This window comes from Chionomys nivalis, chromosome 1 (genome assembly GCF_950005125.1).
Source record: "Chionomys nivalis chromosome 1, mChiNiv1.1, whole genome shotgun sequence".
In the NCBI taxonomy this organism is placed as follows: Eukaryota; Metazoa; Chordata; class Mammalia; order Rodentia; family Cricetidae; genus Chionomys; species Chionomys nivalis.
In genome coordinates this window covers 168112982-168126766 of record NC_080086.1, presented here as the reverse complement: position 1 = coordinate 168126766, position 13785 = coordinate 168112982, and the positions used below count along the sequence as shown (strand labels likewise).

Here is a 13785-nt window from a genome sequence, read left to right as displayed (position 1 = left end):
CTGACCTTGCAGAGGACCTGAGTAGCCACATCAGGTGGATCACAGGTTTATAATTCCAACTCCAAGGTATCTGACATCTTCTGGCCTGCATGGGCACCTACACCCACAGGCACATTCCACACACAAAATTTAAAAGAAAAAGAGATGAAAAGAACCAAGGTTTGCAGTGTTGCAAAATGTACACTGTCATTTTTTTTTTTTACAAGTTTGTTCTTGCTGCCATATTGCTCGTGCAGTACATCTGACTTCAAACATTAATGGCACTTCTGGTTATCAGGGCTGGCATAGTCCTAGAGCCCCAAGTTGGTGACTCACTGTTCATCTGAGAACAGTTCACCTTTTCTCTATTAACCAGCTCTCCACTGCTACCCGAAAGCAGAAGTGCTTCCCAGCTTCCAATCTGGCTCAGAACAAACCTTCTGACGGAGAAGTTCATTCTCTTCTTGAACCTGGTTGCTCCTCTGGCACTCTGCATCAAAGTTCAGGATCACAGGGACTGGTGCACAAAGTTAAAGAACAAGTCTGCCCAGAAAGATTTCAAAGTCCTTCCCAGTGAAACAGTCGAATATGAGCCACAGAATGGGCATTGTGGGAAGGAGCCTCTTCCAGTCCGTGGGTCTGCTAATTCAGACCACCTGACTCCTTTGGACTCAGAGACACATGACAAACTGCCTGGCCAGTATAAGTCATGAACGCAAACTCAGGCATTTTCCCCCAGCACCAACAGTGAAGGGCTAATGGACTTCACAGTCTAAGCTTTAGTAAGGTCAGTGCCAACGACCCAGTTAAAAGCAATACTGCAAGCAGGATCAGCCACTTCTCCAGGCTGTATCTCTCCCTGGCAGAAGTTTAGATGGAAAAACCATTCTGCAGATTGCATAGCCACATACGCCCCATGAACACCCACACTCCAGCTTAGGGTAGTGGTCCTTCCCGGCTGCTTCCCAGAGTTCTGCTAGAATCACAGAGCAGGTAGGGCCTGTCTTAGGAAAGCAAACTGTAGTTCCAATGTGCGTGACCTACTTTGCAGGGTCGTGACCTGTTCTGCACTGAAAAGATAGTGACAGGTTCCAGCTGCCCTGGAGGTTCTCTGGAAAGTCCTCAGAAGGGGGAACAGGAAGGAGAAGAGAAAGGCAGCTCTGGTAAAAAATCTGATTCAAACTTATCCACAACAGGAAGGGGGAAGAGACAGCAGGACCGTCCATCTGAAAATGTCCTTCCCAGAGGTCAACACAGCTGCAGTGGGTGGACCTCTACCACGTTCAGACTTATCAGGGCCTCACCAGGCCGTCCCATTTCAAATGAGGCATCCTTCTCTCATAGATTTTCAGCCTAGGAAACATGAATGAGACTTGTGCTGGCATCAGATGTTGGGCCTTCAACAATAGTAGGCAGTGAGTTACAGTGAGGTTTTCTCTCCCCAGCGCTCTCTCTCTAACACCCGAATACATATTCTTCAAGCTACTCTATAGTCTGGCAAGTTGAGGCCCACTGAGATCACTGTCCCAGAAAGTAAACCAAAAACAAACTCAGGCAGAAAGCTCCAGCCCAAGAAGTGTTTTCATCTGCCACTCAACCCCAGCAAAGGTAAGAAACATGAGCTATATACATAGAGAGGGTACGCTCAAGCCAGGCTGCTCCGAACCCTTGAGCTGACTGGATCGAGCCAGGTACCAGCACCCAGAAGCTGCCAACTTCCCTGCCGACACATATCAGCTGTTGCCGACAACACAGTTCAGAAGCTGCAGAACTAAGAATTATGACTCCCTGGCCTCCTGACAAAAATAACCACAATTCGTCCAGCCCCTCACATGACACACGTCAGTGATCTTTGGGTACTTTGTGAAAGAAATGGCTACGTCATGAGCAGCGGCCTCTCCTCACAGTGTCTGGGTACCTCAGACTAGGGACACAGCCTCAGGCAGCAGGAAGGATATGCATGCACTGGAAGAGGACGCTCAGGAAGTTGTGCAGAGAGACGATGAACGTGTCGGCCCACTGTCGGGAGAAGTAGGTAGCGAAAGTGGGGTTGGTGTCTGGGGACGGCAAGAAGGGCAAAGCGAACCAGTCCTTCCATTCAGCCTGGTTCTGGAGTTCTGTGGCCTGCTTTGCAAAGAATTCCTGGGCCTTGTCATTTCTGTTTGTCTGCCGAGACACAAAGAAGGTTGCAAGGGAGGGAGGGGGAAGAGACAAGTCCACAGGTCAGGCTCTTCGCGGTTGCTGAGCAGACAGCCTCTGAATACCTCCTGTCAAGCCAGCAACAAAACTGTATCGATAAACTCCACAATAAGAAGAAAAGCATCACCCTTTTCTCAACCCAAAGCTGGTTCCTACTGAAGTTCTGGGGCTCGGGTTATCACTCACTCAGCTGGGAGAGCCTTTGTCTCAAATGCAGAGTGCTGGGTTCGATCCCTGGTACTGAATAAAACCAACCAGGCATGGTGGCACACCTGTACACCTAGCTCTTGAAATACAGAGGCAGAAAGATCAAAAGTTAAAGGTCACCCTCAATTACACATCAAGTTCGAGGCCACTCTGGGATACAAGAGACCCAGTTTCAAAGACAAAAATAAACTGAGGTTCTAATGACAAATGCCATCCTGGGAACTAATCTCTGGTTGAAGCTCAAAGAATCTAAATGAGTCCCCCAAGTCAGTTACATTTTGTTTTGTTTTGTGAGACTCTGGTTGTCCTGGAATTCACTCTATAGACCAGGTTGGCCTTGAACTCAGAGATCCACCCAAGTGCTGAGACTAAAGGCACTTGCCACCACTACCCAGCTATATATGCAGGGGTTTGTTTTTATTACTCAAAGTTTACATTCTTTAAAATGCTACATAAGTTTACAAGCTTAAAATCAATGGGACCTAGAACTGGGGAAAACAAATCAGATGATCTACAGATACTGAGATGCGGGGGACAGGAAAACAGTCAAAACCAAGAAGAACCTGGATTGTGTAGACAAGATAAAAGCGAAACAGGCTGGTTTTCAGTTTGTGGATGGTGGGCCGATAGATGTCCTCCAAGCGGCTGAAGAGCCTGCGCTCCAGGTAGCTCCAATACTCCCGAAGGGCAGCCAGGTCATACACCTGCATCAGCTGCTGCAACTGGTCCACAATCTTGTCCACCTGGTGGGAGACAGCAGCATTGGAGGTGGCCTGAGACAGAGGAAATCCCCACCTCACTACACACACAACACAAATTCCGTATTCTTCCTGGCGCTCCCAGATGTAAAAATCATATAACATAGGTTGGGACTCTATAAAATTTTTAAGATATATTAATATAACAGCTTTCAAATTATTTTCTGATGCTAGCTATATGATTTGACCCTCGAGCAAACTCAGAGACAGTCCAGTAAGCAAGAGTTTTGGCTCCAAGTGTTGGGTCTCCTTGACCAACTTGGCAATGTCACTTCAACTTCGGTCGCGGTTGCCTCGCATTGTAAAAATAAACAAGAGTGAGCCGGGCGGTGGTGGCGCACTCCTTTAATCCCAGCACTTGGGAGGCAGAGGCAGGCGGATCTCTGTGAGTTCGAGAACAGCCTGGTCTACAAGAGCTAGTTCCAGGACAGGCTCCAAAACCACAGAGAAACCCTGTCTCGAAAAAAATAAAAATAAAAAAAAATAAAATAAACAAGAGTGAAGGAGCACCAGACAGTCTCCAAGGTCCTCCCTCCCAGCTCCACGATCCTCCCTCCAAGCTCCAAGGTCCTCCCTCCCAGCTCCACAATTTCAGGAACACCGCGATTACCGGACCCTGCAGGTCATCAGAGTCCCACCTGAGCCTCCATGGCTGCTCCCTTCAGCCAAAGACAGTCACGCCAGAGTAGACAATCTGAAACCTGGTTTGGATACCAATGTCCATCCAACTCCTTTGTTTCAGATGTAGATCAGGACACTGCTGTCTGGAGCAGGGAGACGCTCTGCTTTGCCACCAAGTGAGCACTAACTTCACACGGCAGGAACCAATATCCTAATTTTCTTCAGCTGCTGGCTCACTACCTCCCCCATCCATCTGCCCAGGACCAATTTAACTCGATACATACAAACATGCAAGTCATAAGTAAAGAAGTTCCAAGCACCTCTCAATGGAAAATAGTATCACGGAAGTTTGTGTTTTAAAAAACGTGCAGGGAGATCTTCCTGAACTGCAGTACAGAAACTACCAATGAGTCCCTGATAATTCCCCAGACCTGAGCCCAGCCAGCGTTCCAGGCCGCAGCCCCTTTTGCTCCCGCTACTATAGACAGCCAATATTTGAATATTTCTTCTGCCAGAACTCAGCCTTGTACCCCACCTTGGCTCTTAATGCGTCGTAGCGACGCCGGCCAACCATTGGCCAGCACCTGCAGAGAGGATTTGGAATGGAGTGGAGTAGTGGAGCCCTGGACCAGGAATCAGGGACCCGATGCTCCTGACTCACTAAGCAACTCCAGGCAAGTCACAACCCTCTCCCAGCCTCAGTTCCTCCTATGTCAAGCTAGGGCCAGACTCGAGGTGTCTGCAGTCCCCACCAGGCAGTGACAGCGCCGCCCTAGCACCGGAGGGTAGTGCCGGAGCAGGAGGCCCGTTCCCCTATCTACCCGCCTCTGCCGCCCCTGTCGGTCCCTCACCCTGAACCCCTTCTCTTTGTCCGCCTTGATCTCCGCATCCAGCTGCCGCAGTGTATGCGTGAAACCACGGAAGAGCAAGTACTCCCGGACCAGCTCGTCCGTGCGTTCCACCGCCTCCGCCATCGCTGCGCGCGCGCGCCGCTAGAGACCCCAGCGGCTCAGGGCGGAGGGGCGGGGCCTGGCGGCATGGGGCGGGGCCTAGCTCGGGCGCCTCCTACGTCACGCCACAGCCAGCCTACCAATGGCGCGCCCCGCCCCACTCTCACCGGGTTCCGGATCGTCTCGGCTGCACCGCAGTTTTCTGGGAGCCCTGGAGTGTCACCTGAATGGCTGACACCGCTGCCTCGGTCCAAGTAAAATAGGACTGGACCTTGCGAACGTTCCAGATAGTCATGGGGCGGGAAGGGAGTGCTGTCCCCAGCTTATTAGCATGACACTGCAAAATCTTTTGTCCTCGTCCCTCCTCTTAAAAATGGAGAAAACTGGGGAGATAGCTCTGCGGTTAAGAGCACTAACTGCTTTTCCAAATAGGACCCGGGTTCAATTCCCAGCACCCACAGGACAGCTCACAACTGTCTGTAACTCCAGTTCCAGGGGACCCGACACCCTCACACAAACATACATGCAGGCAAAAAAGTATGTTCAGAAAATAAAAATAAATTTAAATTTTAAAAAAATGGAGAAAACTGGAGCCCCCACAGGTAAAATGACCTGTGTGAAGTCAATTCCCAAAACCCCAGCTTGTTTCTCTTTTCTTTCCAGTTCTGGGGACTGAACCCAGGGCCTCACACATGCTAGGCAAGCATTCTGTCGCTGAGTTGTCTGCAGTGCCCCGGCCTGGCCTTTTGTTGTTTGATTGGTTGGGATTCGGTGTGGTTTTGGTTTTCTACCTCTCAGTAAATTGCCACACAGGTCTTGAACTTGGCAATAAGGAACATCGCACCACCAAGCCTGTCTGCCTCGCCCTGAGTTCCGGAGGAGGAAGAGTTAACTATACCAACCAAGATGTACCCCTTAGAGAGAGAAAAAAAGGCAAATTTCAGAAGTGTGTGGCTTATGGTCCCAGTTTCTTGTTATTTATTTATGTTTTTGATTTTTTTCCGAGACAGGGTTACTCTGTGTTCCTTTGGCGCCAGTCCTGGAACTAGCTCTTATAGATCAGGCTGGCCTCGAACTCACAGGGATCTGCTTGACTCTGCCTCCCGAGTGCTGGGATTAAAGGCGTGTGCCACCACCACACAACTATTTGTTAGTTTTAAAAAATATTTTTGTGAAGATTTTTTAAACTTGGGAAAATTGTAAAATAACTAGTCAATTGTTTCTCTGAAGCACTTTCAGCTCCTTTTTGTTTTTGTTCTTTTTACTTTTAGAAAATTATTTGAAGTTTTTACAAGGCATATGTATTTTGCCTTATTTCTTCATCTGCAAAATGTCAATGATAATACCCACATTGCAGAATTGGTGGTGCATGGCTTTAGTCCAGGCACACTAAGGAGGCAGAGGCAGGTGGATCACTGCGAGTTCAAGGTCAGCCTGGTCTAAGTTCCAGGACAGTCAGAGCTGTAACACAGAGAAACCCTGTCTCAAAATAAAAAAAAAAAAAAAAGGGCATGGTGGTGTGTACTCTGAAGGTAAAGCTAGACAAATCTCTGTGAATTTGAGACCAGTCAGGGCTACAGAGTAAGCCCCTTTCTTTAAAAATAAATAAATAAATAAATAAATAAATAAATAAATAAATAAAAATTTTAAAAAGATTGATTGATTGATTTATATGCACATGGGTGTGGCTGTCTATGCTCGTGAGAGGGCCCAAAGAGATTGCTGCGTATGTTTTATCGTATTCTAACTATTCCTTTTGATGCAGGGTCTGTCCCTGGAACTGGGTTCTCATTATCCTGTCTCCACTGGAAGCCAGCAAACCTCAGCAATCCTACTGGCCCTGCTCACCTCAGAACTAAGGTTACATTTATTTATACGAACAACCAGCTTGTTGCATGGGTTCTGGGACCCAGACTCTGGTCTTCATGGTTGTGGAGGAAGTACTCTCAACTGTTGGATCACCCCTGCAGCCTCAAGATTAGCTTTCTAATGATGGAAATCAGTCCCTCCGTGCCCCCTCGTATACACATTGCTCAGTCTGGACGGCCTTCAGATACTCACATGGATAGCTAGATGTCCTCCCTCCTTCTAGGCTTTGTCCAAACGTCATGTCTTAGGTTTCTGTCTGTTTCCCTAGCAAGATATCATGAGCTGAGCAGCTGTGAACAAGAGAAACTTAGTTCTCAGAGTTGCGGTGCCCAGAAAGTTGAAAATCAAGACTCCAGCGTTAGCAGAGTTTTTCAGATCAAACGCAGGTCCCTGAAGCTCTGTCAAGATAAGTTGAGGCACCAGTCACTCCTCCATGACCTAATTAAAAACAAACAAAAGGCAGAAGAAGGAGGTTTATTCAATGTGGCCATCTTGGGAAGTGGATTTTTTTTTTTTTTTTTAATCCAGTGCCCCACAAATTTTTTGTCTCGGCAGGAAGATTAGGTTTAAGTAGAGGGCAACAAGTGTGCATAACTAATCAGTCCTGGTCAAGGTGTGGTCCTGCCCATCACTGGCCATCACTGTCTCAATTCCAGCCTTTCCAGCAAGGTAGTCTTGTAAGACGTCAGAGATGAGCGAAACCTCTCCCTGGGAGAGAAGTTCCTGTTCTGGCTAGCACCAGGTTTCGGCCTTTCCCTTCCCCATTACCAGATTCCCAGGGATATTCCAGTTCTTTGAGAACTATTGTTTCAGTACTCTGAGAGCAATGAAGAGAAACACGGGAGTGCCACTCTCTAGAATATACACTCCTTCCTGTGCCAGAGTCGTACCAGGCTGTCACACACAGGATTCTCAAAAGTGCCCCCCTCAGAACAACATCCCAGCGGTGCTCAAGCTTTAAAATGCAACACTCAGACTGTAATGGTTAACGCCTTAGAAAGGCCTTCTCCGGCTGCCCTTGGCAAAGAGTATCAACCCTACCACTCGTTTCTCATTCCCCTTGCCTATTTGTCTGTTTCTATCTAGCACTTAGATACTGTCTTGCTAAATCAGTATTTTCCTCACTTGATGAGTTATCTGTCTCTCCATCGATGCAAGCGTAAGCTGGGTAGACAGAAGGAGAGGTTATCATCTGTCTTGTTTACTACTGTATGCACAGAGCATAAAAAAGCATTGAGCTCATAGCCGATGCACAATAAATATGTACGGAGGGCAGTGTCAGTTAGGGCCCCGCCGTCTTCAAACAAGGCCGTTTATGGCAGGAAATCTGAGGAAGCAGAGATACGGTCTTAGGTAGGTGGAAACTAAACCAAGAAGTTTCAAGCAAGCAACACGGGGCCCAAAGCATGGCCATCCTACCTCACCCCACACACTAGAAGCATGTGATAGCATTTTTATATTGCTCCCCACCAAACCGTCTCCCCATCCCAGCCTCTCTCCTGTTCTCCTGCCAGATATCCCGGGACCTTTCCACTTCTCTGTCCCATAATTGCCTCTAACTGAACACCACTATCTCAGCTCAATAGTGTGTGTGAAGACTGTAAACTCAGACCTGGGAGTGAGGCTTTACCCGGCTGTAGAAGCAGACTGAGGAATTCAGCCCCCCTCCTCCAAAGTATAATTGGGTCATTCGAAGCTTTCTACAGAATAGCAGACAGCTGTGTCCCTCAAGCCCCGTCTGCTCTTGTTTTCTGGCTTGGGGTTTATTGTTGTTGTTTCTGCTCACCACTAGGAGAAACTGTTGTAAGCTATGTTCTATCCTTTACAATATTATGAAGTCATTCCGATTTTAGTCTTTTAAAAATAATAGTTAATTACTTGGAAGGATGCTTTTAGCCTGCAGTTTTCCGGGAATTGTACAAGAAACTCTAATTTTCATGAAAAGGTATGTCTTAACGCCCTCATGCAGCCACTGTGGTTCAGAGCCTCCCTAGAATCCCATTTATCAAAAAAGAGGTAGAAAAGGTCTTCTAGCAACCCTTTGTAATCTAACTTCAGAGCAACAGAGATGGCCTCTACAGCTACTCAAACAAGCCTCTCCACTGGAAAACCCACGCCTTCCCTTCAGTGTGCCTTATCTTTTTCCCTGAGTACCTTTCTTGCTGTTAATCCCACATTTAAACATGTTTAAAAATATTTTATAATAAACTCTAACTGTGCTTCAAACCGCATGTTTCTGAAATTCTTTTCAACCGTGATGTCAGAACGCCAGCTTTACCTGAGTGGGGAGGACAAGGAAAGTCGTCAGGCTGCTGCGGCCAGTGCTGGGCTATACTGCCTGCTGCATCACCAATGACAGTTCCACTACGTGTCTAGATGTATGGACCACTCTCCCAAACTAATCATAACGAATCAGGCCGTTTCTCACAGAACTGCAGATGAAAAATGAAAACACATATGAACCAGTAATAACACTCTGAGGGGTTTCCCCAGAGAAAGAAAACATATATCTTTAATGTTAAAAACCACATACACAAGGACTGGAGAGATGGCTCAGCTGTTAAGAGTACTGGCTGGGGGCTGGAGAGATGGCTCAGAGGTTAAGAGCATTGCCTGCTCTTCCAAAGGTCCTGAGTTCAATTCCTAGCAACCACATGGTGGCTCAAAACCATCTGTAATGGGGTCTGGTGCCCTCTTCTGGCCTGCAGGCATACACATAGACAGAATATTGTATACATAATAAATAAATAAATATTTTTTTAAAAAAAGAGTACTGGCTGCTCTTGCAGAGGACCCGAGTTCAGCTTCTAAGTTCTACATAAAGGTTAACAAACAGCTGTAACTGGCCCCAGAGGATCTGATGACCTCTGGGCACCAGGCACACACGCGATGCATACACATATGTGCAGGCAGACATTCACGTACATAAAATAAAAATAAATTCTCTTAGGGTTTTATTGCTGCGAATAGACTTCGTAACTATGGCAACTCTTATAAGGAAACATTTCATTGGGGATGACTTACAGTTCAGAGGTTTAGCTCATTATCCTAATGGCGGGAAGCATGGTGGCATGCAGGCGGATATGGTGCTGTAGGCAGAGCTGAGAGTTCTACATCCAGATCAGCAGGCAGCAGGAAGAGAGAGTGACACTGGGCCTGGCTTGAGCATCTGAGACCTCGAAGTTCACCCCCAGTGACACACTTCCTCCAACAAGGCCACACCTACTCCAGCAAGGCCACACCCCTAGTAATGCCACTCCCTATGAACCTATGGGGCCATTTTCATTCAAACTATATAAATGAATCACTTTCAACAAAGCTGTATACAGATGTTTATTCAGAGTAACGAAAAACTGGAAATAATCCAAATGTTCTTTGACAACATGATTTTATTTATAGGCTATCTTCGAAAGAGTGAAATTTGGCATAAAGCAAACTGTACCACTTGTGAATGGTTAGTGGACATGAGGAGATAAGGGGGTGCCAACATTAAGGGGGCAGTGCAAGGGAGTCATACGGTGGAATCGGTCTGCATCCTGACTGGTTGTGGATGCAACTGTGTGCGATGAAACTCTATAGACACAAAGAAACCTCACTAGATACACATAGAGACACAAGGAAATCTCACTAAAGTAATTAACTTAAAAATATAAATATCATGGAGCTGGAGAGGTGGCTCAGTGGTGAAGAGCATCCGCTGCTATTCCAGAGGTCCTGAGTTCAAGTCCTGGTAACCTATATGGTGGCTCACAACCATCTCTAGTGGGATCTGGTGCCCTCTACTGGCAAAAAGATGTACATATAAATAGAACACTCATATACATAAAAAATAATTTAAAAAAAAAATCAACATCGTCTTTGGTGGCAAACCAGACCTTGGGCATCTGCAGAGCCCACTGTGATAGCAGGAGCCGTGGACACACCCCAGATCCCAGCCACTGCAGGACCACGGGCCCAAACAAGGCCTTAAGCAGCAGCTGTAATCCCATATCTCCATTGCCTTAGACGGCAGCGCCAGCCACCCAAATCAGTGTGGTCCTGGTAGCAGCCTTGCCCTCAGACACAGACATGGTCTCCGATGACTGACCAGACCCCCGGTCAACCACATGGTCCTTGATGGTACATGAGACCATGCTGCCACAGGGAACAACGGACCTGGGTGGCCTACGCAGCCACCAGAGCTGTGGTGACATGGCCCGCCAAGGGCCATGTCTGGGTCTGTGGTCCTGCAGCAGCTGAGTCTGTGGTGATGTCTATGGCCCTAGTTAGCACAAGGGCTTATTGGAACCACGCTGTGCTGAGCTCGCCTCGCCCTTCGCTGGTCCTGGGATAGCTGGTCCTGCCCCTCTCTGGATACTGTAGTAACAGAGTTGGTCCTGCTCCTTAGGGGAGAGCTGTCCCCTGCACTCAGGAAAGATTGCCCCACCTCTCATTTCAGCAGGACACTAGAGCTGACCTGGCTGTCCCGAGGGATGCAGGTGAGCTAGCCCTGAGGGCGTGAGAGCAACAGAGCTGACCATCCTCCCCCCCTTCCCGCACCCTTGTCCCACCCCTGCCCCTTCTTCTCCTTGCTACCTGCAGCAGGTAAGAGAGCTGGGTCACGAGGGAGGACTAGCCCTGCCCTACACCAGCTGCAGCACACAGAGGAGAGCAGGCCCTTCACACGGGAGAGAGAGGGCTCTGCTCCCCATGTCAGCCTCACACTAGAGCTAACCCTGTTGGGACACAAGTGAGCCAGTACAGAAGGGGTGAGAACTGACCCTCCCCCACCCCTCCTGTGCCCCCTCTAGCAATCAGGAGAGAGGTCCCTGCACCTTGCCTGAGCAAAACAATAGAGCTGGCCCAGGAGATGTGAGTGAGCATTGGTGGCCGGGATGGGAGGACCTGAGAGCAAGAGAACTGGTCCCACTCCTTGCTGCAGGCGTCAACCAGTGAGTTAGCAGGGGCAGTGCTGGAGAGCTTGCCCAGGGAGTGACAACGAGGAAAAGTTGCCTAGGTGACCAATCCAGAACCAGGCTGAGCTGGCCCACCCCAACAGCCACTGAATCTGCGATCTGTTGTACAGCCTGTGAAGAAGACGAACGTACAGAATCCGAACAGCACAGTCTCCTCAACACAAGACAAGAGGATCCCCAAGAGGAGCCCCAGTGAGAACCCACTATAGACAGAGTAGCAGAAACCAGAGACAGACAAAGGAAGATTTGCAAGCAAAGATGAATGGACTAAAGGGTTAACTCGAGACACATGACAGCCTCCACAAGATTCTTCTCCTTTTGTTTGCTTGTTGTTTTGTTTTGTTTTTAATTTGGTTTTGTATTTCGAAGGAGGTTGCAAAGGCAGAGGGCAGATGCCAGCGGTTGGGGAGATAAGTGAGATAGGAAGGCATAATGTGAAATCCACAATGAATCAAGAAAAGTTAAGAAAAAATAAAATAACTACGTCAATATCATAATTGTGTGCTATTGTGTTCCATTTTTGTAAGATGTTACTAGTGAGGAAAACTAAATAAAGAACACTCTGTATTATTCCTCAGGGTTGAATATTAATAGTTACTTTAAAATAATGTTTAATGTTATGTACGTGTGTGTTTGTGTGTACATAACATACGTTCAAGCATTCACAAGTGCACATGTGTTGAGGTCAGAGGTCAATGTTGAGTCTTCCTCAACTGATTTTTCGCCTCGTTTTTTTGAGACAAGATCTCTCATGTAACCTGGGACTCACCATTGGGCTAGACTGTTAGCCAGCAAGCCCCGGGGTCCTCCTGTCTCCTCAGAGCTGGGATTACGGACATGCACCCTCACACCTGGCTATTCATGTGGATGCCAGGGATGAGAACCCAGATCCTCACTCTGAACAGCAAGTATTTCACCAGCTGAGCTGCCTCCCCATCACCATGAAAAGTATGACATGAATTCTAGGTAAAATACCATTACTTTTGGTGATGCTCTCTATACAAACACACACACACACAAGTAGCAATTTTTGGTTGTATGTAATAGAGGTATTAGATGTATAGGTGTTGCCTGAATTCTTATATGCTCTAATATTGTTCAAATTCTTTACTACAAATATATATTCAACTTAATTTATAAGTATAGTCAATGAAATCTTTAATAGTAACATCTTCACTTCCCATGATAGCTGTATCTTTTTGTTTTTGTGTGGCCCAGGCTGACCCAGAACTCCATAAATAAAACAGGCTGTTCTCGAACATGCAGTGATCCTTCTACCTCTGCCTCCCAAATGTTGGGACTGCGGGTATAAACCATCATGCCTGACCAGAACAGCCATTTCTTAGTGCTAAGTCATGCAAAGCCCTTAACTAACCTCCCAGATTTTTACACATAAGGTGCTGCTGGACTAAAACTTTCCTTTTAACTTCTGCATGCTGTGTCTTGTTTGCAGTGGTGTGGGGAATTGAACCGGAGGCTTCATGCATGCCAGGCAAGCATGTTACTGCTAAACTACAGTTTCCAAGCCTCAAGCTGGAGCTGCTGACAGCCTCGGTCTGGCTTCTACTAATACAGAAAGGATCACAGAGGCATGGGCCAGAGCAGCGTAGGAATGTGCCACCCTCTGAATTGCCTAGTCAATCCCCGTTTGCTCAGGGCAGCAAGCCACCAATAAAGCTATTAGGCCAGCCCGAGTCTGTGAGTTTACAAGGCTGTAAAATGTATTACTTTCACTAAAGAAACAATTTGAGTCGCCTAAGTGAATAAGTAGTAAGACTTTTGCAAAAGCCAATTGTGAGGGAGCATGGGGGGCTCACCCCTATCTCCCAGCTCCTACAGGCCAGCTTCTATCCTCTGCAACAGCCTGGGAGAGTCCTCCGTTCCTCCCCTCCCGCTCCTTTTCCAGAAACCCCTCTTTCACTGGCACCGTCCTGCTCTCCACGCTTCATCTCACGACCGGTCCGTCAAGAGTCAATTCTGCTTCTCCTCGGGACATTGTCTGTCTCCTTATGTCAGGATCTGGGCCCTGTCTAGCAGATTCCACTGTCCTGTGAAGATAGTTACCCATCCTCCAAACTCCCTACGTCATCACCCAGCTTGCTCTGTGTCTTCAAGACTCCCTCTGCAGTTTTCTCGTTGCCAGTTTAAAAACAAAACAGGTGTAGCTAGCGGGGATGCGGTGGCACACGGTTGTATTCCCAGCGATCGGGAGACTGACGAAGATGGATCTACAATTTGAGGCTAGCC

The 13785-nt window shown here is 47.6% G+C and overlaps 1 protein-coding gene across 2 annotated transcripts in view; it reads right to left on the bottom strand.

Moving 5' to 3' along the window:
- The window catches only part of Wdr91 (WD repeat domain 91), a 36263-nt gene extending 31507 nt beyond the window's left edge, over positions 1-4756 (bottom strand). Inside the window, exons 1-4 of one of the 2 annotated variants that reach the window (XM_057777023.1) lie at positions 4616-4756; positions 2949-3128; positions 1939-2145; positions 417-500 (exon numbers count right to left, since the gene is read on the bottom strand). In XM_057777023.1, coding sequence (XP_057633006.1) covers positions 417-500; positions 1939-2145; positions 2949-3128; positions 4616-4738 — 594 coding nt within the window. In that variant the 5' untranslated portion in view covers positions 4739-4756. Of the gene's footprint in view, positions 1-416; positions 501-1938; positions 2146-2948; positions 3129-3781; positions 3876-4615 lie in introns of those variants that run through there. The other variant, XM_057777032.1, reaches the window with a different exon arrangement.
- Between the last annotated feature and the right edge of the window lie 9029 nt (positions 4757-13785).